Here is a 24,837-nt window from a genome sequence, read left to right on the forward strand (position 1 = left end):
CGTTCCTAGAGCGGACAGACAAAATCTTTCCAAGCCTGAAGAAAAAAGTGGAAGGAAGTTTGAAAAGTAAGTTTCGAAATGGCGACCCGACTCCAAGTGACGCCGCCGGAAACAAAGACAGTGACACCAGAAGTAACTCGACAACCACTCTGAAAGGTAAGACTTTGCTACCATCCAATGTTGAAGACACATCGTCCGAAATCAATGATCGTTCAGATGAAACCCCTGTCAAGGCCCCTATAGGTACACCAAAGAAGAACAGATTAAGAAAAGCTGTTGAAAACCTCATCAGCCCTTTCAGGACTCCGACTCAATCTATTGATTCACCATTGAACTTGAGCAATACCGTGTTGGACGCTGAAAACCCAACTCCATCCAACCATGTGAAAGACTCGAGTACACAGTGCGACGACTTTTGTCTTTTCTCTTAGACTCTGTTGTCGTGCCCCTACCTCTTGGTAGTAATCCAATAACGTGACTCCAAGCTGGAATACTTGAATCGGCTTGGTTTATTCTCTAGTCACCCACTCAGACCTTCTGTCTGGCTCGTCTCTTCTTGTCGTCTGACGCTACGCATCCGTGTTATTCTTTATGTTAAGTAAGCTGCTTAAACATTACCACATGTTACATCCCCTTTTCTTTAGTTACATTCTCTCAACGGATCTTTTCCGATCTTACACATTCACATATCTTTTGCCTTAGAGTTCTTTGGCATGTCAGTTCTTATGCACACTAGAGTCCTTGTGCTTTCTGGTCTTCTCCAGGTTCTCTTCCTGTTAGTTCATTAGTTTGTTAGTTCAGTCCTCGAGTTCTACTTCAAAACTGCATGCATTACATAATCACTCGCTGACGTAATCCTTCAGGCGCGCACGTAATCCTTCAGGTGTGCTGGTGGTTGCACAACTCGGCCGGACCTCGTTGTCATCGGCTGTCCGTGTGCAGCTGCGTGTTCCACTGGCACTGTTGTATCAGCTGCTGGTGTTGTCGGTGCTGGACATGGAGGGTTGTTTTCTTCCTCCACGGCGGTCATGTCTGGGGCTTCCTCGTTTGTTTTACGTAGGTGCCTCCTGTTTCTGCGGTAGCTGCCTCCGTCTTCTGTTCTTATCTCATATGATCGCTTCCCAACCTCCGCTACCACTGTTGCCTTCTTCCACTGTTTAGCGGTTGGGGTCATTGGTTGGCATCTTACTATGTCGCCAGCCTTGAGATCGGGCAAGTCTCTAGCTTGTCTGTCGTAGTACTTGCGCTGTCTCTTCTTTGCTTCTTGGAGTTTACTCGGAATGTCGCTCTGAACTCTCGGTTGGAGGAGGTTTGTCTTTATCGGCATGGTAGTTTTCGTCCTCCTGTTGAAGAGTCGTTGAGCCGGACTACTTCCGATCTCTTGCGATGGTGTGTTTCTGAAGTCTAGCAACGCTAGATACGGGTCGCTCTGTGCTAGTCTTGCTTTCTCCAGGAGTCGTTTGGTCGTCTTAACTGCGTTCCCCACCTTCCCATTGCTCTGGGGGTATCCTGCTGATGACGTTTGGTGCTTGAAGTTCCACTCACGGGCAAACTTCTCAAACTCTGAGGACGCAAACTGTGGTCCGTTGTCTGTCATCACTACGTCGGGAATGCCGTGTCTGGCAAACTGCATCTTCAACTTTCTGATGATGGTGGTGGACCGTGTGTCCGCTTCGCAGGTGTCTATCTCACAGAAGTTTGAGTAGTAGTCAACTGTGATGAGGTATTCTCTGTTATGTAGTGTGAAAAGGTCGACTCCTACCTTTTCCCATGGTCGTTGTGTGACGGGGTGTGGAATCAGGCTTTCCTTTTGTTGCCTGTTCCCGACTGATTGGCACACGTCACACCTTGACACTAAGTCCTTTACCTCTGCGTTCATCCCGGGCCAATATACACAATCCTTTGCGAATCTCAGGCACCCTTCAGTTCCCATGTGTGACTGATGGATTCTCGTGAGCATCCGTTTCCTCAGGGACTTTGGTATCGTTGCACGATCTCCCCTCAACACTATTCCATCTTGTGTGCTGAGTTCATCACGCACATGGTAGTACGGCATCAGGTTTGGTGGCACTTCCTCCTTCTCTGGGAAGCCCTCTCTGATGTATGTCATCAGTGTCGTCATCTCGGGGTCTGCAATCGTGCTTTCCCGTATGTCATCTCTAGTAGGCGTGGAGATGAATTGGCTTATCATATTGACCTGCTCAGCCTCCTTCTCTGTTGTGCTTCTGCTTCCTTCTAGTGGCAGGTACGCACGGCTGAGAGTGTCCGCCAGGAACATCTCTTTTCCTGGTTTGTACGTTATCTTGACGTCGTACTGCTGCAACCGCATCAGCATTCGCTGCAGTCTCTTCGGTGCTGCATGAAGGGGTTTCAGTACGATCATTTCAAGTGGCTTGTGGTCTGTCTGGACACGTACTTGTCTTCCATAGGTGTACTGATGGAATCGTTCCAGACCGAAAACCACACTGAGCATCTCCTTCTCTATCTGTGCATACCTCGTCTCAGTGTCCGTCAACGCTCGGCTGGCGTAGGCCACTGGTTGTCCATCTTGAGTGATGGCTGCTCCTAATCCAGTGCTTGACGCATCTGTCTGCAGCGTCAGCTCTTCTTCCGGATCATAGTATCGCAACACTGGAGCAGCAGAGACCATCTTCTTGAGTGTCTCTAGGATACTCTCATGCGTCTCGGTCCACTCAAACTCGTTTTCTTTGGCGATGAGCTTCCTCAAGGGTTCACAGATGTCGCTCAGCTGGGGCAGGAACTTGGCTAGGTAGGTGACAAATCCTATCAGCCTCTGCACTCCTTGTGCATCTTCAGGTCTTGGCATCTTCATCACCGCAGTTACCTTGCTAGGGTCCACTTTCAGCCCTTGGCTGGTGATCAGATGACCATGAAATGGTACTTCTTGTTGTCTGAGCTTGACCTTCTCTGCGTTCAGCTTCAAACCTCTCTCTCTGCATCTTTGCATGAGGCGCTTGAGATTTGCATCATGATGTGAGATGGCTTCTGCCATTGTTTCTCCTTCTCCCCACACCAAGATGTCGTCTACGATGGGCTTTATTCCCTCGAGCCCTTCCAATGCTTGGTCAAGTCTTCTCTGGAATTCCTCTGGGGACGATTTAATCCCAAAGGGAAGGCGCTTCCAGTTGTATCTCCCGCTGGGAGTGTTGAACGTCGTTAGAAGCGAGGATTCTTCGTCCAACACTACCTGCCAATAGCCACTCTTGGCATCAAGTACGCTGAATACCTTTGCCTTCTTCAGCTCGGGAAGGATGTCTTCTATTGTTGGTGCAGGGTAATGGCTTCTCTTCAATGCGGTGTTCAAATCTCTTGGATCAATGCAGATCCTCAACTTTCCTGTTGGCTTCAGTACAGTGACCAGACTGGATACCCATGGGGTTGGCACTGTCACTGGCTCTATGACACCATCTTCCGTCATCTTGTCCAGTTCCTTCTGTAGTTGTGCCTTCATCGCCACCGGCACTCTTCTTGGCGGATGCACAACTGGCTTGACTGACTCATCAACTTCAAGATGGCATTTTCCTGGCAGTCTTCCCAAACCAGAGAAGACGTCTGGGTACATCTCTAACAGGCTTTCTTTTGTCAATGCCTTGCTGTGTGTACTCTGTATGAGCCTGGGCTTGCTGCCACTGAGTGCCAGGATTCTGTCGTAGTGAACCGTCACAACCCCTATCTGCTGTATGGCATTTGATCCTAACAATGGCATACTACCAGAGTCAATGACTACAAAGTTCACCACGTACCTCCGCCCAGTCTTGGGGTTTGTCATCTTGAGATTTGTCTCTCCCTCTGACACAATTTGTGAGTTGTTATACATCGTCAGCACCCTCTGCGCTCCAGTTGTCTTATACTGGATGTTGTTGCTGTCCAAGATGTGTTTTGGCATTACATTACAGGTCGCGCCAAGGTCTAGCTGAAAGGTGACCAGGTGTCCCTCGAGGGCCATCCTGGCATGCACCTGCTTTGCATACCTGGGACCTGACATGCTGTACGTCTTCTCTTCTTCTGTGACTGTCATCACTGCTTCTTCTTGCAGCATGTGCACCAAGGGCTTCTTTCTACCTTGTGCCTGGTTTCTGCCGCTTCTAGGCTGCTTCGTCTCACCACTCCGGCATGCTCTCGCGAAGTGGTTTCGCTTACCGCAGGAGGCGCATTCCTTTCCATATGCAGGACATGCTTCCTTGTTGGCTGCGTGTCTCTTGGCGCAGTATTTGCAAACTGATGTCCTACTGGCCTGCGGAGCTTGTGGCTTCTTCTTTACCACGTGCACTGTGACCTGTTCCATCGTCTGGATGCTCTGCTTGGAGACTTCTGCGGCTCGGCAGATCTCTGCGCATTTCTCAAGGCTTAGGTTGCTCTCCCTCAGGAGTCGTTCGCGAACCTTTCCGTCCAAAATGCCGATGAGTATTCTGTCTCGAATCAGAGACTCTCTAATCTCACCAAACCCACACTCTGCCGCGAGTGTCTTCAGGTCTGTGATGTATTCATCAAAAGTTTCACCATTGCTCTGTGATCTCGTGAAGAATTTGTATCTTTGTACTGTCTCGTTCTTCTTAGGATTGCAGTATGTCTCAAATGCTGCGACGATTTGCTCTACAGTTCGGTCTGCTTCCGCAACTGCTTCATTCTGAGCATTCACAATGGTGAAGGTGCCATACACTTTCCGTGCATTTTCTCCAATTAAGTACAAGAGCGTCTTTCTCTTCTTTGCAGCGTCATCCTCTACTCATCCTCTACTGCTAGATCAAGATATAACAGTATTTCTTCCTTCCAACGTTTCCAGGTCAGACTTAAGTTTCTTGAATTAACATCAAGTGGGCCAGGAGCTCTCAAACTGTGCCCTTCCGCCATCTTAGGCTACTGTTTACAAGTTGTCACTCTAATCAGCTCCTAACTAGTCAGTGATAGATGACGTCTTTGCCACCTATGCCCCTAGACTAGCTCTTGTTAGCACTGACAAATCCTAGACATCAGAAATTCGTCTGACCTGTTTCCTGGACGCTTGAAACAATGGGCCTCTCTTTTCCTCCGTCTGTTTCTTGGAAGCTTGGGTTGAACTTCTCGTTTCTTCTCAACGTTGTAGGTTCTCATCCCACTTCTGACACCATGCGACGACTTTTGTCTTCTCTCTTAGACTCTGTTGTCGTGCCCCTACCTCTTGGTAGTAATCCAATAAAGTGACTCCAAGCTAGAATACTTGAATCGGCTTGGTTTATTCTCTAGTCACCCACTCAGACCTTCTGTCTGGCTCGTCTCTTCTTGTCGTCTGACGCTACGCATCCGTGTTATTCTTTAATATGTTAAGTAAGCTGCTTAAACATTACCACATGTTACACACAGGAACACATTACCAGAGATATCCAAAACATTACACGGATCTTGTGGACTTAGTCAACACTCTACAATTAGACATGAATGTGCTGAAAGTTGAGCAAGAAAGATAATAGGTCCAATTTGAAAAATAATTGAAGGCTGCCTCCTGTGAGTGGAAAAAACAGCTGGTTGAAGAAAAGACAAGGCATGCAAATGAGATTCAGAGTGTGAAGAGCCGCCACAGTGAGGAATCGCCAACCTCACAGCCCAGTGTTGATTTCTTCAGTCCTTCGTTGAAGCACAACAGCAGGAAATTGTAAAACTATAGGAAGTGTCTGAATCAATTCAGTTTTCTCAATCCATCTCATCATATGCAGACACTGTACGTCTTAGCACAGGTGACCCAAAACCTGGTGGAGATACCCACAACCACGAGGACAAACAACAACATGGGAAAAAAGGGAACCTCATTAGCGATTTTTCACATTGGATCAAATGACTTGGACAACACCCGACAAGACGAATCTTCAGTACAAGACTGCCTACAGAAAACGGAAGAACTCGTCACACGTGCCAAAATGTCCTTCCCAAACGCAACAATTGTCTTGTCACAAGTTCTACCAAGAGGCCATGTCTCCGACTCATCTCTGAACAGAAACATCAAAAACTACAACCAATCTGTGCCTCAAACGTACAAGGATGCTGACAAAATGCCGTGCATACGCCGGAAGAAACTGTCAACATCAAAACACCTCTACAAGCGAAATGGGATCCACTTAGATGACTTTACAGGCACGAGTCTTCTAGTGGCAGACTTTAAAAGGACCATCCGCTCTATGGAGAACACACACGACCAGCCCCGACCGGGACAGGACCGCGGTAGAGCCCAGAGACCTGCTGTTCCACTGGATCGTCCTACAAAGTTCCCTGATACTACCAACCGAGCACAGCAGTACCGCGGCCGGGACAGATCTACATACCCCCGCCGTGCCGATGAGGATTACACTCCGGTAATCTCCAAGCAGATGTTTCGATGGCTGCAAAAGACAGTATCAAATGGGCCAGACGGTATCAAACGGGCCATCAACATCTGCGACCACTCGGTTTCAACAAAGGCTATTAACACCTAGTTGTTGCCTAATCAAAATGTGCTTGTCAAGTAGTTTATTGCCCTCCTTGTCTCTTGTGGGCCAGCTGGTTGACTGTTACAGGAAGTCTAGAGATCTACGGGTCACTACACCAACTGTTAGTGTTATTTTGGACAGGTTTAACAATGGAGGAGAAGGTTCACCTTGTGTTTCGTGATGTCTGGGGTTTTGAACCATAAGAACCACAGTTATCCATTTCTATGTTTCAGCCAGCAATCTTTTTAGTACCGAGTTACTACCTGGTTCAGTATTTGTGCCTTACAGTGAGGCAGGAAGTCCCACTGAGACGTGTGCGGGTGACTGATTTTGTCCCAGATTCAGGCCTTAAATGGCTTGTAAAAGCCTTAGTGCCTGTATGATTCACATTGGTGTCAATAGGACACAAGGAGGGGCAACGACACCAGTATTGAATAGAAATGCTCCTCCCTGTTTCAGTGCACGCAGATGCTAAATGTCCCGTTTGATACTGTCTGGCCAATTTGATACTGTCTTTTGCAGCCATCGAAACATCTGCTTGGAGATTACACTCCGGGACAGTGGAGACGTCAGCGTCCCAGCTGGAACCGATCCCAGCCCGACTCACCGTCAGAACATATACCAAATTTATTGAATATCAAGTTAAGGTACTCATTTATACGTATACAATATGCCCATATGTGTTTAACAACATACGTAATTGCTCTTTGCTTTTTGCTTCGCGTAGATTTTTCCATGAAAATTCATGTGGCCTTACGCCTTAGTAGTTGGAATATCGAAGGTAGTCTTAGTAAAAAGTGTGTAGAAGTAGATTTTTAGATAGTATATGTAAGTATGATATGATTTGTATTCCAGAAACATGGCTAAAACCTGATGATAATTTCCATATAGATGGTTATCACTACTTTCGGAGTGACAGAAAACTTAAGAAGCGATCTAGGAGAAATTCCGGTGGGGTCGCTCTTCTTTTTAACAAAGTCTCGTGAAAGGATTATCGAAATTACAAAGTAACAATTCTGATATTATTTGGTGTTAGCTAGACAAAAATTTCTTTGGTTTTGACAGAGATGTAATTCTGGGCTGCTTGTATCTCCCCCCTGAAAATTCACCAGTATTTAAAACAAGAAAGAACACATTATTCGAAGATTTTACGGTTGACCTTGCTAAATTCAACAACATGGGACATGGTCTACTTCTTGGCGATCTAAATAATAGAACTTCCAACTTACAAGAACAACTTTTCGATGGATTGGATGAAAATGCCTCTGAGATCCACTTAAAACCCAGAATTAGTACAGACAAAATGAGTAAATAAATATGGCAGTGAACTAATTAATTTGTGCTCTGCTGCTAATATGATTATAGCAAAAGGGAGGGCCATTGGAGATCTCCCAGGAAAAACTACCAGCATAAAATACAATGGAACAAGTACGGTATATTACTGCATAGCTAGTCTAAATATTTTCTCTTTAATACAGTATTTTTAAGTTGATGATCCATCTTGGATGTCTGACCATTGCCAAATATCCGTTTGTCTCAAAACAAACCATCAAAATTTTAGATACAAAACTGAAGAAAAAATTCTTGCTCACCCCAAAAAATATATTTGGAATGTCGCCTCATGTGGAAAATTTCAGGAGGCAATCTGTTCACCACAAGTACAAAATGATATACAAGAGTTCATTTCAAAACCGTACACAGGTAATCAAACAAAAAATGTTGTTAATGATTTTAACAGTATCATTAAGCTAACAGCCGACTTATCATTAAAATCAATTCGAGTTTGAAACGTAAAAAGAAGCCTATCAATAAACCCTGGTAAGACCAGCAATGTCGCGATCTGAAAGCAAAAAAGAGAAGCCGTGCTGCTGAAATTAGGAGGTCTCCATGACGAGAAGACAAAAGGCAACATTTTGTATTCAAGGTTAAAGAGAAGCATATAAAGAAGAGAAAGAAACATTTTAATGAAAATGGCGTCTCTAAGCAAATTAGCTAGAAAAGAACCAAAATCATTTTGGAGTGAAATCAATAAATTACGAAACCTTGAAAACGACACTACGGCTGAGACAGGAGGCTAGGTATCAACTAAAGAATGGCTAGATCATTTCAAAAAATAAATAAGAACACCATAGTCGATAAGAAAGAAAAAGAACACACAGATAAAATCATTACATCTCTAGAACATCGAACCGATAGCCCACTGGACTTTGAAATTACTGAAGAAGACATTCAAAACAGTTTAGGTAACTTTAAAAAAAAATCTTGCGGAACAGACTCGATCATCAACGAAATGTTAAAATCTGGCGTCCCCCAACTCATACAACCCCTCAAAATATGTTCAACTTTTTACTACATTCTGGACACTTTCCTCAACAGTGGACCCAGAGAACTCTTGTTCCAATCTATAAAAGCGGCGAACCATGAAATCCAACCAATTACAGAGGAATAGCCATCTCCAGCTGTGTTGGCAAATTATTTACTTTCATCCTCAACAAACGTTTACAAGACTTTTTAGAAAGATCCGATATACTATCTCCTTTTCAGTCTGGTTTCAGGAAACATTATAGAACAAGCGGCAACCTCTCTGTGTTAAAAACGCTTATCGACAAACACACGTCTAAACCTGGGGGTAAGCTTTATGCCTGCTTTGTCGATTTTCGAAAAGCATTCGATTCGGCGAAACGAACTGTTTTACAAACTTTTATCTTCAGGAATAGGCTATAATTTTAAAATCCATGTACCACAATATAGAATACTGCGTAAAAAAAACCCTGAGAGCACTGGACCAGTTTTGCTCACTATGGAAATTATCTATTAATAAGAACAAAACAAAAGTGATGATGTTCTCTAAAAATGGACGGACTGCCGGCAATAAACAGTCACCTTTCAAATCTCAGGGTCAAACTATAGAGATAACTAGCTACTACACGTACTTAGGAATAGATGTGACACCGTCAGGATCCTTTAGTCGTGCCATTAAACATTTAAGACTAAAAGCTAGCTATCGATCTGTTCAACAGTTTGGTTAAACCCATTTTACTCTATTGCAGCGAACTTACTGGAATAAATACACAATGTAGAGATTTGGTTTTTAAAAGTATTGAGAATTATAATACTGATAACGTTAGAACATTCATAAGTACCACACTAAAATCGTTGCTGGGGTCAGAGGTTGACATACTAGGTGTTACACAGATGGGAAAGACATCAGACCCCTTGTCTACTCCTGCTCTTCCTATACTTGCTCGGTTTAAGAAATATAGTGATAAGCTGAGTGTTTCAAACACTTGCAAAATCATAGAATGTCACTTGAACAACCAAAAATCTCTTATGAAATTCACGACTTGGAATATGTATTCTTAAATTTTAGTAAAATCTTACTCCATGTGCCAAAAAGTTCTATCAATGCCGCCGTAAGGGGCGAACTAGGAGTCTTTCCACTGTTCATTGACAGTCAAACACATTTAATTAAATACTGGCTGAGATTGACTATTTTACCATCCGACAGAATTGTCAAAAAAGTATACGACATTTCAGTCGAAGAAGAACATGAATGCTCTACTCGCGTTCAGGATTTATTATGTAGACATGGGTTCCAAAATGTTTGGCTTAACCCCGCAGTTGATGCCAAACAGAGTTGGCGGTGTCCTACTTAAACGTGGAATGCCACAGTCATTCCCCTCTGATGACGTAGGCATAGATATCTGTGAACTATTTGAAACAGGCATAGGACGAAGCCAACCGAGCCTGTCTCCGAATTACTTTCTCTCGGACAACTTCATAGTAGAGCCAGAACTATAACCCTGACTTACGGAGATGATGATGATGAGAACTTTTTTTTCTCTTTCCGAGTCTAATGGAACTCGCGGCAATTGTATATTTAATCAGAGACCACTAGGTTTGAAAGGTGGCTCCCCTTTCTCTAGCGTATCGTTATATGCATAAGGAGTCGGCATCACGCCTTGCGGACGGACATTATTTCCTACCGTACTATCCCGTGCCACCCACCATTCCTTCTACTTTAGTAATCCTCCCGCAGGAAGGTCGAGTCTCAAGACCAGACCAGTAATAAGGACATTGTTTCTGTAAAAAAGGAACCTAGCAAATCAACCTTTGCACAGACCACAAACAGAGGAATTGGACCCAGGACCAGCAACATTCGAGGACCTAGGGTGTCGTGTATGTTACCTTGCGGTCACAAATCATCATCAGACCATACGCTCTACTGTGACAGCTACCTGTGGGGCGTTTATGGCCTGAAGGCTGTGATAGTTGGGAGGTACATCATGATTTTCAAGAAGTTTCTTTTCGTTTGTGGATCTCGGAACTTGTCGAGATCCTGGATTGGTGGGTCGTACATCCCACACAGAACTCTCGGTACGTCCCACACAGAACTGTGCACTGTACTGAATAAAGAAGTGCTAATACTAATTACTTCGAGATTGACATTACGGTAGAGGCAGGTCTAGAACGACGCCTACTGATCCTGCTCCGAAATCCCCTTTTTCTGTTTTACAAGCAGATTCTGAATACCATGACACAACATGGTGCCTCTAGAATCAACCTGTGCAGCTATGGAATTTAATGTGACGAGATTAAAGCAGCCGTCCGAATCGTTTCGTTTGCGCCACTGTACCACTCTACATGGAGCAGTTCAACAAGAAACAGAACCAGAAACGGAAACAGGATATATTCATAGTAACGGTGGCTCTGTAGGGCGAAGGACAAAGCGTGCAGTGCTTCATCTGCGAGAACGGGTTCGGTCAATGGAATTTCATAAAGGACACTGCGCGCCCCTGCTTAGACCACAAACTTTCCTTCTTTTTGGGCTCCGTTGATTGGACACGTAACTTCTGCTGTAAATGTACCCAGTGTTGCGAGTGGTACACTACTACCATAAGGATAGAGTTTCGTACTGCCCTTCCTCTGATCCTTAACCTCCACTCTGTGCCTCTTCAAACTCTCCCAGGTCTCTTTGCTGACTATGTTACATGTAGCTCCAGAGTCGATAAGGATGCCTGATACTCCTACACCTCCTATCTTGACATCTATGGTGCCTGCTGTCTTATGATCCCGGCCATGCATACTGAACACATAGTGGTCGGTCCTTGGGTCTGTTCCTTCTTCTACACTGTTACGGAGCCAGTCTTCTTGACCTCTGGACCTCTCTTGCCCCGACATACCTCTCTGAAGTGGTTTAACATTCCACATTCACTACACTTCTGTCCCCGGGCTGGGCATCTGTCATCTTTAGCAAAGTGATCCGACCTTCCACAGGCGAAGCATTTTCCTCTAGCCTTGGATTTCTTACACGCCCCCGGTCCCAGGACCTCTGGGCTGCTATGGAATGTTTTCTTCTCGCCGAAACTGGGAGGCCCTCTATGGGTTGTACCCCTGGAATCCTTCTTCCGTCCCATCGACATTGCATTAACTTGACCAGTCATCTCCTGTAACTGTCTCCCTACAGATTCATGTGCTCTTACAATGTCCAACATGTTCTCTAGTTTGAGATTCCCTGTAATCCTCGTCGCCAGTTGTAGTGTTCGACCATCACTCAATAAGACTCTCACACCGACAGACTTTTCATGACTCTATTCTAAGGTGTTATTCTGTACAGTGAGTAGGAGGGGTAACTCAACAGCTGGAATCTGTTATACTGCGTGGGCAGGGTTGTGGGTGGCTAACTCTAAAACATTAGCTTGTTTCACATCACTACAATGTCGTCCTCTCGTTGTCCGCCACAGGAATCTTAACATGCTGTCGCGCCAGGAAACACGTCCGTTTCACAGCTGGCGTCGATATGTTCGGCGAGCAATGAAAGAGCATAAGCAACAGGCATCAAAGCTGTTGACTGAAGTAGTCATGTTAAAATTGTGAAAAAAAAAGAGAGATAAAACTACATCTAGTCTCAATGAAGTTCGCATATAGACGTGCAGACCTCTGGAATCGTCTGCCACACTCTATAAAGACTTGTACGTCAATGTTTGCTTTCAAAACAAAGTGTAAAAGCTGGGCAGACCTCTGACCTCTCGATCTCGACCTAAGGAACGGACTTGACAATGACTACTATTAATGTTTTTGTTATTATTACTTATCATTGTCACTGTTTATATTATGTTACTGTTCCGTTATTGTCATTACCAGTATTATTATCTATTGTATCCTTATTTTTCTTGTATGTGACAGTATGATTTTATGTATGTTACAGGGCCCCAATGCAAAGCAGTGCTAGACACTGAGTTTGGGCAACCCTGAATAAATATCACAGAAATAAACAAGAGTTCCACGACCTCATACCTTCGCCAAATGATGTTAACCCTTACGATTATACAATTTTAATCATTGATTTTGTAAATAAGAGCCTCATTTGCACGGATTATATCAGTTGATCATATTCTCCACCCAATGACAGCCTTATTTTAACAAAAAGGCTATTATAGCTCTTCCTCATAAATTATGCAGATGAGGTCATGATTTGAATAAATTATGTTTATTGATGTTCACCTTCACTTAACTTCCAAATGTGGCAAGTATGAAATTCCTAGCAGTTATAAGTATGAAATTATAAAAATTTGCCATTAATTATGCAAATTAGGTCCTCATTTACATAATCTATATCCTCAGATGTTTTTTCTCGTTCTCAAGTAGATGTCACAAGTGTTTCATAGTTCTATTATCGAACAAAGCAGATTTATAGAATTTCCTCATTAATTATGCAAATTAGCTCCTGATTTTCATAATTGTCATCTGATTATGTTAAGCATCACTTCAACTACCTACATACCAAAAATCACGACAATCCGTCAACCGGTTCTTGAGTTATCCTCCTTCGAAATTTTTTCAACAAATGCGCCTGCAGTTCCAGAGCTAGGGGACCCAAACTCATGTCACTTCTTCCCTACCCCAAGAGCTATCTGCCATCCAAAATTCGTGACCCTAGCATGTCCAGATCACGAGATATCAAAACCGGAAGTTCTGCTGCAGTACCTAGGAAAGGCACCAGGGGGCCCAAAATCTAATCATTTCTAGGTCTTATAAAGACCTACCCACCTACCAAGTTTCACTCCAATCCATCCACTGCTTCTTGAGTTATCTTGCTAAACCACACACACACACACAAACACACACACACACACACACACAAACGCTACTGAAAACATAACCTTCTTGGCGAAGGTAATAAATAAAGGAACAACTAAATTAAATACAAATTTTTGCACTGTTTAGTGAATGTGACTTGACACAGACTGGCAGATGTTCTTCAGGAATGTTTTACTTCAAGGATGTTCATCCAATATGTTTACATACTGTCAGTAAGACCAATGTGGTGTTGATTGGTTTCTAGACTAAAGAGTAGAAAACCTAGGAGAGAGTTAATTTAAAAGCTCATGGGTTCGATTCCTAGCATTGCTGGCTAGACAAAAGTGTCTAGGTACACAGCGCTAACTAGACCTTTACCTTGTACATGTCGTTAACATTCTATCTCTTTGTTGTGTAATTTTCCCTCTGTTTTCCCAGGCTCCTATGTACTACAGGAAAGTCAACACAGCTCTGCTGGTTTAGGATATAACCTGCAGGGAGAGTTTTCTTGGGTAGATGGTACGTATGTCATGATTGCTTCTTTAATAGTGCTAGTAGTGAGAAAAAATGTTGTTTTCAATGTCAGCATGAGTTTTTGATTAGGTACTACCAGGTGCTTCAGTATCAACATGAGGAAATTTCCATTACATTTTCTTTATCAATCAATTGTTCCTTACCTGACCATACTTTCTTCGTCCTGTTGTGTCCCACACATAGAAACAAATACAGGACAGACAATACTCAGTGGGGAAAGTCGTGTAAAGTGCCTTTCCCAAGAGCACAAGATCGGTGGCATGTCAGGACTCGAACCAGGGACCTCTTGGTTCCGAGTCGGGCACTCTATCGTTAATTGCGCCACACGACCCCACAATATACTTCAAACAAATAGAAATCACCATAAACTTCGTTTAGCTGGTGTTAAATAAGTTCAAATCGAAAAGAATGAATGAGAACTTTTGTGTTTCTTAAACAAAGCAACATCTATAGACCTTCCGTTATTTCAAGCAAGCGACTTGAGTAGGCGGTCCATTCCCCCTGTGAGTTGCTAGAAGGGAGCGTCTCTCCTTCGTAGTTGATGACTTGGACTGATGGGAAAACCAGCAACCCCTCTCCGTTCTGTGTTTCCTGTAACATTAAAGATATTTCAAACAATAGCATATAGCACTATTTTGTGGGCCTGTATTTCTTTTACGTAACAAAAAACAACAACTGAAAAAAGTCAGTTTTTAGGACAATAAGTCATAAAGGCATTTTGTTCTTTTACCTGTGGATAAAACGGTGGTTGTTGCATAAAACATGAGTCCTCCTCAGGCATCTGTATGGGGACAAGGGGAAAAAATTGAACTTATGTACCCAATTATTCAAGTATAGCTACTTACGACTTGCATAAAAAAGCTCTTATAATTTCTGTCAAATTCTTTTATTTATTTATTTATTTATTTATTTGTGTCAACTTTGTTACATAAAAGTGACTGGACAGGGGAAACATGACAAATCATTTAGCCTAGCCCATATTTTGCTGCCCCCTGTCCAAAACAAAACATATTAAAAGATAGGTACAATAACAACCTATAACAACAATGATAATAATAACAACAACAGTAGTACTAGTTGTAGAATCACAAGAGGTATGCAAGGCATGAACACTTAAAAACTTGAAGACAACAAATAAAACTGGTAACGACTAATGGTAATTAAGCACATATAGTGAAAGTGAACTTTATTTGCTTTTCGCCTCCAATGGGCTATGGCAACATACAAATGTGCAAACAAACACATACATACATACAACGTACTGACTGAATGAAAATAATCACAACAAGAGTTCCGAGATCTCATACCTCCATGAAATATGGGCTTGATATGTAAATGTAAATTTCTTCTTTAATTACGCAAATGACGTCTGCATTAACATAATATATGCATCGTGATGTTAACTTTTGATTAACTTAAAGATGTCCCAAGTATGACATTCCCATCATTCACCATTGAGAAATCATAGATTTTTTGCATTAATTATGCAAATTAGGTCATCATTTGCATAATTAGTATCTGTTGATGTTCCATCTGCCATAGGTTACATACCTTACATGTATGAAAGTTCTATAATGTAAAACACTGTAATTATAGACTTTCCTCCTTAATTATGCAAATAAAGTCCTCATTTGCATAATTTGCAGTTAATTATGTACATCTCTCTGCCAGATACCTACACACCAAAAATGATGAAAATACGCTGTTCCTATCTGGACTTATTGGCTTTCAAAGATTTCGCCCGAAAGTCCCCTGCAGTTCCTGAACAAGCTGCTAGGGAGACCAAACCCACACCACTTATCCCTTACAGGAAAAGCTATCTGTCACCAAAAATTCAAGACCATAGCATGTTCAGGACCAAAGATACAAAAACCGGAAGTTCTGCTGCAGTACCAAGGTCATCCACCAGGAGGCCCATATTTGACCTTGACCTTTGTCTTCCTAAGACTTATCAGCATACCAAATATCATCACAATCCATAAAGGCGTTATGAAGTTATGCTGACTACAAAGTTGCGGAAACACACACAGACACACAGACACACACACAGACACGCACACACACAGACACACAGACAGACGCCGCCAAAAACAATACCTCCACAATTTATAAATCAACGATAAAAAAAATCAACTAGTTAACCTATGTAAAGAAAATATAACTGAAGTCAGGATTATCAAACCAAGGTCTCAATCAATAGAGTGTAACTTCTGAATGAAATAAGTTGTAAACAATAAAACAAGTAGAACGACATATAACAAAATTTTAAACCATTAATAGAAGGCAAGGAAAACAAATTTGAACATAAATTTGTAACCTATCAATTAAAACAACAAGATCAAATTATAACATTATATAAACATCAATAAAACAAGCAGTGAGAACAAAATGTAAATCATCAATAAAACAACAGGGGAACATCACGTAGACAAGGACGACGAAGGCTGTGAATGTTGAACATTGGGGCTGAGGAGTTGTTGCCTAAATGTGAATGCCTTATGTACAAATTTTCCTAATTTTCTGATTATATCTACAGTGGGGCCTTTAACTAGATCTTAAAATTTATGTGGGTCTGGCCTGGTACTGTAAAATGCGGGAAGGTATTGTCTTCTCAGCGTACGTAGTGCTTTGGTGCTGGGCATTCCATAACAAAATGGTACTCATCCTCTATTACGCCTTCCTCACACAACTGGCACAGTCTTTCCTGTCTTTTAATCTTCGCATGTCTTCCTCTCTCTATATTAAGGGTGTGAGTGGAGCATCTTAACTGGGCTAATGCCTTCCTATTAGTAAACACATTTATGATATTTAAATACTTTTCTGAACCAACTGTCTTTAATTGAGCAGTATGTTTCTAACCTATGTGTGCTTGATATACAACTTTAAGAAAAGGTAACAACGGAAAGCATAAAGGCTAATGATAATGGTCAAATAAAGCAAAAAACAATGCGAGAGCTACGAGGAAAGGGTGCACCACGTGTATGTGCTTGCAGGATCAACTTTATGAGATAAATACTGATAGTTTTATTATGAAACTTTGCCACATTTGTTGAAGGGTTGACATCATAGGTGAATATTACTTCTGCAAAATGTCGAACCTGAGGTTTCTTGTAGATTGATACAGGATCCTGATCCAGGGCTCTAGCCAGCTCAATTTCAAGCCTTTAAAAATACAATTTCCAACATTTTGACAGGCAGATCATGGGGTTGAGAGTGGCTATTGGCAGATGTTGTCTATAATTGGCCCTTTGCATTCGGTGTCAAACCAAGGTTTACCGCAAACGCCACAACCAGCACAGACGGAAGTCAGCAACCCTTCTTGTGTCAAGGAACAGCTAAGGGGAAGGCTGTGAGCTGTTTATAGGGTTGCTGGCTTCTGTCTGTGCTGGCTTTTGTCTTTGCTTTTGGTGTCAAATTTCGCACTCTCGCATTAGATTTAGGGTCACAAAAGAATGTCATCCAAGCAGTACTCCACCTGTTGCACCGACGTCACGTCTTGCATAAGCTGGAGGATTGGAAGCTCTGTGGACCTTTCCTCGCTGGTAGGTGTCTGGTGCCCTGGGCTGGTAAACCAACTTGCCACCTCAGTTCCCAGAAGTGTACAGTGCGCTACTAAGTTGGCATCGGATGAGCCTACTCCGTGGTATGTGGCCATTTGACTTCCGGGCGTTTCTATGAAACGATCTCGTTCCGGCTGAAACCAATCCAATTAAGAAACTGTTTTAGTATTTAAATAGAATTCTATATAAGTTCATTTAAGGCCATGTTGATTCGATTACATGGATGACAATTGCGCTGAAAGTGTGACAATTGCGCGCGCAGCAATTTCCCCCCGTTTAAAGAAATGGTTCAAAACATAAAATAAATCATACAAAGCAGCTGCAAAATGAGAAAATATATGCCGTATATTGCAAAAATATATTGCAGAAAAATACATTCAATATAGATTTTAATATGTAACATACCAACGATAAGAAACCAGGATCTAAAATAGAAAAACTGTGGAATATACTGTTCAGTACAATCAAATCAACATGAATGTAATCCGTGAATGTAATTCATGAACTTGGCATTCATAATAAATGATTTATGATAATTAATAGTATCAAAATTAAATATGATACCATACTTACATTTTTAGATACACGTTCAGATACTTGTCCGGGTAGGGTTGCTGGATGACAGTTGTTATCGGTTTTTATATGTTTTTGTAGGTCACACTTGTCACAGGACATTTTTCCACATTCCCTACACATATAGGGTTTCTCAACAGCGTGTTGTTCTAGATGTAGGTCCAAAGATGATTTCCGTATCTTGTAGGTTTTTTCTGAATGAGGTTTCATATGTCTTGATAACATCGATTTGTGTGCTGTCCTGACTCCACACTCAACACACATGTAGGGTTTCTCACCGTTGTGGCTTGCTAGATGTCGGTCTAAATTAAATTTCCGGGATGAAGAATAGTCACACTGGTCACACTTGTGAGGTTTTTCTCCTGTATGAGTTTTTATATGTCGGGATAACTCTGATGTTGCAACTGTCCTGTACCCACACTCCCCACACATGTAGGGCTTCTCACCAGTGTGTCTTGCAAGATGTTGATCTAACTGGCATTTTCGTGCTGCAGAATAGTCACACTGGTCACACTTGTGAGGTTTTTCAACTGTATGAGTTTTTATATGTCGGGATAACTCTGATCTTGCAACTGTCCTGTACCCACACTCCCCACACATGTAGGGCTTCTCACCAGTGTGTCTTGCAAGATGTTGATCTAACTGGCATTTTCGTGCTGCAGAATAGTCACACTGGTCACACTTGTGAGGTTTTTCTCCTGTATGAGTTCTCATATGTCGGGATAACTCTGATCTTGCAACTGTCCTGTACCCACACTCCCCACACATGTAGGGCTTCTCACCGGTGTGGCTTGCTAGATGTCGGTCTAAATTAGATTTCCGGGATGAAGAATAGTCACACTGGTCACACTTGTGAGGTTTTTCTCCTGTATGAGTTTTTATATGCCGGGATAAGTGAGACCTGTAAGCTGTCCTGTACCCACACTCCCCACACATGTAGGGCTTCTCACCAGTTTCTCTTGCAAGATGTTGATCTAACTGGCATTTTCGTGCTGCAGAATAGTCACATTGGTCACACTTGTGAGGTTTTTCAACTGTATGAGTTTTCATATGTCGCGATAACGACTGTTCGTTTAAATGTACTTTATGTGCTGCTAAATAGTCACACTGGTCACACTTGTGGGGGTTTTCTCCTGAATGAGTTTTCATATGTCTTGATAACCTCCATCTATCAGCTGTCCTGAATCCACACTCCCCACACATGTGGGGCTTTTCTCCGGTGTGTTTCGTAAGGTGTTGGTCTAAACGTGATTTACATTTTGCAGAATAATCACACTGGTCACACTTGTAGGGTTTTTCTTCTCTATGAGTTTTTGTATGTCGGGATAACGCCGATCTGACAGTTGTACTGTATCCACACTCCCCACAGATGTAGGGCTTCTCACCGGGTTTTTCTCCTGTTTGAGTTTCCATATGACAGGATAAGTGGTACCCGGAAGCTGTCCAGTATCTGCACTCTACAAATGAATGAATGAACGAGTGTTTTAAGCGTTTGTGAACCTTCACTTGGTATTTCTTTGAACCAGACTAGTCACACTGTTCACATGTGCACTTGTTGGTCTTTTCTCCAGTATGCGTTCTCATATGCCGGAATGATTTAGAACTGAAGGCATTCTGGAATCCACGATGCTGACATATAGTAATAACGTAGTAACGTTGCAATACTCAGTGTCGTCCATATATTCCCTATGAATGGAAAAAAAATCGAAGAAGGAGTTTTGTTTTTCATAAAATATAAGCTTCTAAAACGCACAAGTGTTTTCTATGTCTGTCTCGGAGTTGGAACTTTTGTACCTTGTCTTAAGATAGTTTACTTTTAACTTTAAAGGAAAGCGACACAAAAAATTTTAAAGCCTAATATATTACGGTAAATGGCATCATTTGAAAGCTCTCTCGACCAGAAGTTGTAAAGTGCCAAACGTTTTTCGATATCATCTTTCTTTGGGGAGTTGTAAGCAATTGAGAGTTGCCCTCTTCTGCTGCTGTAACCATAACCCTAGGCAAAGTCTTTAAATCGTGGTATGATTCGAAATCTATATCTCTCTCTGCCGTGAGTTGAAAATTAAAATCGTTTGTCGATATCATTCCATCGTGTGGAGTTATGGGCAATTGACGGAAGTTGGGCAGTTTCAAAAGCCGCTGTCGTGCGGCAAAAATGCCCAAAGGTTAACAGATTGATTAAAATACGCTTCAAAACTGTCCTACTGCAAACGATTAATCAGTCAGCCAAAACGGCAGGACAGTAACGAACAGCACGTCAGCAGCAACGCACATAGGTACAATGTCCGTCAGGCATAACTATCTATTAGTTTAGCAAGAGCAGAAGATAATCTAAGAAGCATGTAACACGGGCAGGTAGAAAACGCAAGCAGGTCAACTATATTAACGTCAAAGGTAAGGACGTTAAACACATCACGGAGTCTTGCATGAGATCGAATACTTTAGCGCACGATTGTTCTATTCCCGGCGTAGGAACCAATGTAAGGTTTAGTACAGCTGTATTGGTATATCTTAGCGTCTGTACAACTTACTAAGAACAAAGTACACACGTACACGTACCTTGGCTTCTAGGTCTCGACTAACTTGCAAGCCCCTGGCTAAACTTGCCTTACAGTGGCAAAAACCTGATTGGCTAGTCTGAACTTACCAATCAGGGCCTACCACTAACTCATTACAATGCAATTTGCACACTCACCACAAACAAACCGTGCGCATGTCCTTTGACGAGCGTCTCCCCTGGAGTACATGCCAAACATTCCAAGTATTCAACCCAGATCAGGGCCGATGATTGGCCCAAAATAATGGTGATACGGTTATGCATCCTGCCGCGTACTACAATCTTAAAATAAACTTGACTTACATCATTTCTTCGAAGCTTCACCACCTCATTTGCTATGGAAGGAAATAAATTTCTTTAACAGGTATAGATTGTTTTTTGTTTACTTACAACATCAGAGGTGTGATAGTAACCGGATGTGCTCAGGCCAGTCAAGGCCTGTGACATTGTATCGAATATAAACGTGTCCAACTACCCGGTGACCGCAGATAACCCCGCGGGTACTTGGCGTTCTTAGTATGGTCCAATGTTCCAACGGTTACCTCGCTGCCACTTAGTACAGTAGAGGCATCATCACTAGATAGTCTTAAACAGTGCTTAGAGCTAGACGTCCAAAGGTTAGGTGTAACAAGTCGTTTGGTGTGATGTAGCCAGCTGCCGCCGCGCCGCGTGCCTGCGAAGCTGGTGTGATACGCTGAAGGGCGGGTATACCGGCTAAGATACAGATACCATCCCCAAACAGACCACCAATAAAAGTAAATACAAGTAAATTTGTTACAGACCAAACCCCATGCACACTCTTTTTTGCTCAGCCCACCTTTTCAGGAAACCCTAAAGCCTGGCAGGCTAGCCAGGCCCGGCCTGGCCTGGCCTGGCAGGAACCCAGCCTCTTCCGTAAATCCGTACCTGACAATGTGTATAAATTCATTACCTTCGCCAAGAATTGGCAGAAGGTTATGTTTTCGTGGCCGTGTGTGTGTGTGTGTGTCTGTCAACAGCATAACTCAAGAACGCTTTGATGGATTATCTTGATATTTGGTAGGTAGGTGGGTCTTGATGAGACCTCGAAATGATTAGATTTTGAACGGTGGGAACGGTGGGAGACCCGACGACGATCCCGAGCTCAAGTCGGTGACTTTCTTGGTCCCGAAAAGGCTGAAGGTGCGGCAGGTAGAGTTGCTCGTGCAGACCGTCGAGTCGAGGGTGTGTGCACTTTCCCCGGCCCGAAGTCAGGATCGGACGCAGGACAGTCGCCCCGCACGTGTTAACTTGCCTCTTGTGGAGGTGGCCCGATCTCCAATAAGCTCACCAACTCAAAACCCTCATTTGCTGCCAAAGTTAAGGAAAAAAGGACAGGGATAGCGGACCTACAGTGTGCTGCAACCCCTACCACTACACGAGAATCTGCGGACCAGAAAGTCCGCCGCCGCCGTATTCAAGATATTCGCTGTATTCAAGATATCCGCTGGAAAGACTCAGGACGCTCAGTCCAGAAGAATCTGTTAATTCTAGTACAGAAACTGGTGCCTCCCTGTTGTGCGTTCTTGTCTATGGATGGCTATCATAGACGCTCGATTCAAGCAGATAGATCAGTCGGAGTGAGAGTCGACTTGAAACTTTATTCTACAAGTACTCCAGATGTTCTCAACTCTAATGTCCCATGATGCTTTGTTCACATATATTATGTAGGCAAGGCCCTTGTGGTGTATAGTACTTTTGCCTGATGATCTAGGTCATAGTATCTAGTACAATGTATAACATCCCTCTCTTTTTCAGATTTGATCTTATTCTGCTGACTAGTCTGATATTAACTCAATCTATATATGAATTGTCCATAGTTCAATGTTCTTGTCCAGCTCTCTTTTCTTCTGCTTGGTTTCTACTACTATCTCTCTATCTAGTATATTGTTAGAGGGGTATACATATGTTTCATGCAACTTGTTAAGTTTTAACATGGCTTAGAGGCCTTACATACATTAGTATCATCTTTACAACTGTTTTGATGATTGTCTACTCAATATGACTGTTTTGACTTTGGCAAAGTGTTCGTTGTTCTGGCTTGACAGTTCTTTTTGAGTCTTGGCATTTGTAGTTGGATGGTTGGTCTTGCTAGTGGTCTGTATAAATCTTATATTATTAGTAACAACAACTTTCTACTAAATCTAGGAACATTTCCTAAAGCTAGTGGCACATCAGAGCGAAGGTGTTGTGCCAGCAGAAACCTTGGGGTTATTCTGCCCAGTGTTTGGTAACTGCTTTCTAACACTATACTAACAGTCTCTTTTCCGCTTTATTCAAGTCCGTTAGCGGTAACGTTTCGGAGGCAGGATGTTGGTTCTGCTCCTCGTTGATTTTGTTGCGCATGGTGTTGTCACCGTTGGTGTTGGTGTCTCGGTTGTTGTTGTTGTTGGTTGTGCAGCTGCCTCGTTGTCAGTTGTCGTGGTTGTTGTTGTCTCTTTCTTTGCTGGAGACATGGTTGTGGTTGCCTCTGGTGTCGGTCGGATGTGTACTCGGTTTCTCCGCATCTGTTTGCCGGATTCGGTTTCCACAACGTATGATTTTGGTGTGTCGGCTTTTCCGACGATCTGGCCTGGCGTCCAGGTCTTCTTTATGGGCTCTTGTATGTGCACGGTTTGACCTCTGACTAGCTCTGGTAGTCGTTGTGCTTGCCGGTCATACTGCTTCTTGCTCTTCTCTTGTGCTGCCGTCAGCTTGCCCATCACTTCTTCTTGGTCTGCAGGAGGGTGTACCTTTGTTGGTAGTCTGGTCTTGTATCTTCTTCCATTGAGCAGTTCTGCTGGCGATTTTGTGTCTGTTCTCAGTGGTGTTGTACGCAGTGTTAGGAGTGCCAGGTTTGGGTCTTCTCCTGTCTCTAGACTCTTGGTGAGGGTCTTCTTTACCGTTTGTACTTGCCTCTCTATGAATCCGTGCCCCTTTGGGTAGTAGGGTGAAGAGGTGGTTATTCTGAACCCGTACTCTTCAGCTGCTTGTCGGAACTCTTGAGAGGTGAATTGTGTTCCATTGTCGCATATCACTTCGTCAGGTATTCCTTGTTCTGCGAAGATCCCCTTGAAAGCTTGTGTTACTGTTGAAGCTTTCAAGCTCTTGAGGGTCTTGACAATCGGGAACTTGGAGTAGTAGTCTACTACTAATAGAAACCATTTCTGGTTGAGGTAGAACAGGTCTGCCCCTAGTTTCTTCCACGGTCGACTTGGTGTCTCCGTCGGGGTCATCTCTTCTTTCTGTTGGGAGTTCTGGTATTTTTTGCATGTGCGGCATGTTTGTACCATCTTCTCGATTTCCTTGTACATGCCGATCCAGTATACTGCTGACTTCGCTCGCAGTTTGCATTTCTCTTCTCCCATGTGTCCTTCATGTATGGTTTGTAGGACTTCTTTCTGCAGTGATTTGGGGATGATTATCCTCGATCCTGCTAGTAGTACTCCATTCTCTATCGAGATATCGTCCCTGATGGTCCAATACTCTCGGATGAGTGGCTGTACCTCGCTCCTCTTCTCTGGCCAACCTCGTGTGATCGTCTGGAGCTCCTCGTCCTTGCTGGTTTCTTCTTGTATCTGTTCCAGCTTTGTGGTTGTCACATTGACAAGGTGGTGTATCTGGACTTTGAGTCCTGCCATCTCTTCTTTCTCGCTTGGAGATAGCCTTGACAGGGCATCTGCTACCAGCATTTCGTTGCCTGGTTTGTACTTGAGGTGGTAGTCGTACTCCTGTATCCTCAGTAGTAGGCGTTGTAGTCTTGCTGGTGCTTTAGTGAGATTCTTCCTGTCAATCTGCTCTAGCGGCTTGTGGTCGCTCTCGATTGTGAAACGTCTTCCGTATAGGTACGTCTTGAATTTCTCACAACCGTATACTACTGCCAACATCTCTCTCTCGATGTTTGCGTACCTCGACTCTGCAGGTGTGAGTGCTTTGGAGGCGAACGCTATTGGGCGACCCTCTTGTAGTAGCGCTGCGCCTACTCCCTTCATCGAGGCGTCTACCTGTAGAGTGACTGGTTTCTCTCTGTCGTAGTACTGCAGGGTTGATGTCTTCACTGATGAGCTGCTTGATTTTG

General features: G+C 43.1%; 2 protein-coding genes across 2 annotated transcripts in view; both read right to left on the reverse strand.

The window, feature by feature from the left end:
• Positions 1-859: 859 nt before the first annotated feature.
• LOC109473245 (uncharacterized protein K02A2.6-like) lies at positions 860-19,198 on the reverse strand. The gene is made up of 3 exons (XM_019773121.1): positions 18,910-19,198; positions 18,452-18,825; positions 860-4,648 (listed from the first exon to the last, which is right to left on the reverse strand). Exons 1-3 carry the CDS (start codon positions 19,139-19,141, stop codon positions 860-862), a joined length of 4,395 nt encoding a protein of 1,464 aa, XP_019628680.1. The 5' UTR covers positions 19,142-19,198.
• A 3,867-nt stretch (positions 19,199-23,065) lies between these two features.
• Positions 23,066-24,837, reverse strand: part of LOC109473246 (uncharacterized protein K02A2.6-like) — a 4,370-nt gene continuing 2,598 nt past the window's right edge. Inside the window, exons 2-3 of the mRNA XM_019773123.1 lie at positions 24,764-24,833; positions 23,066-24,675 (exon numbers count right to left, since the gene is read on the reverse strand). Coding sequence (XP_019628682.1) covers positions 23,066-24,675; positions 24,764-24,833 — 1,680 coding nt within the window. The remainder of the gene's footprint in view (positions 24,676-24,763; positions 24,834-24,837) is intronic.

This window comes from Branchiostoma belcheri, unplaced genomic scaffold (assembly GCF_001625305.1).
Source record: "Branchiostoma belcheri isolate BF01 breed outbred unplaced genomic scaffold, Haploidv18h27 scaffold297, whole genome shotgun sequence".
Taxonomy (NCBI): domain Eukaryota; kingdom Metazoa; phylum Chordata; class Leptocardii; order Amphioxiformes; family Branchiostomatidae; genus Branchiostoma; species Branchiostoma belcheri.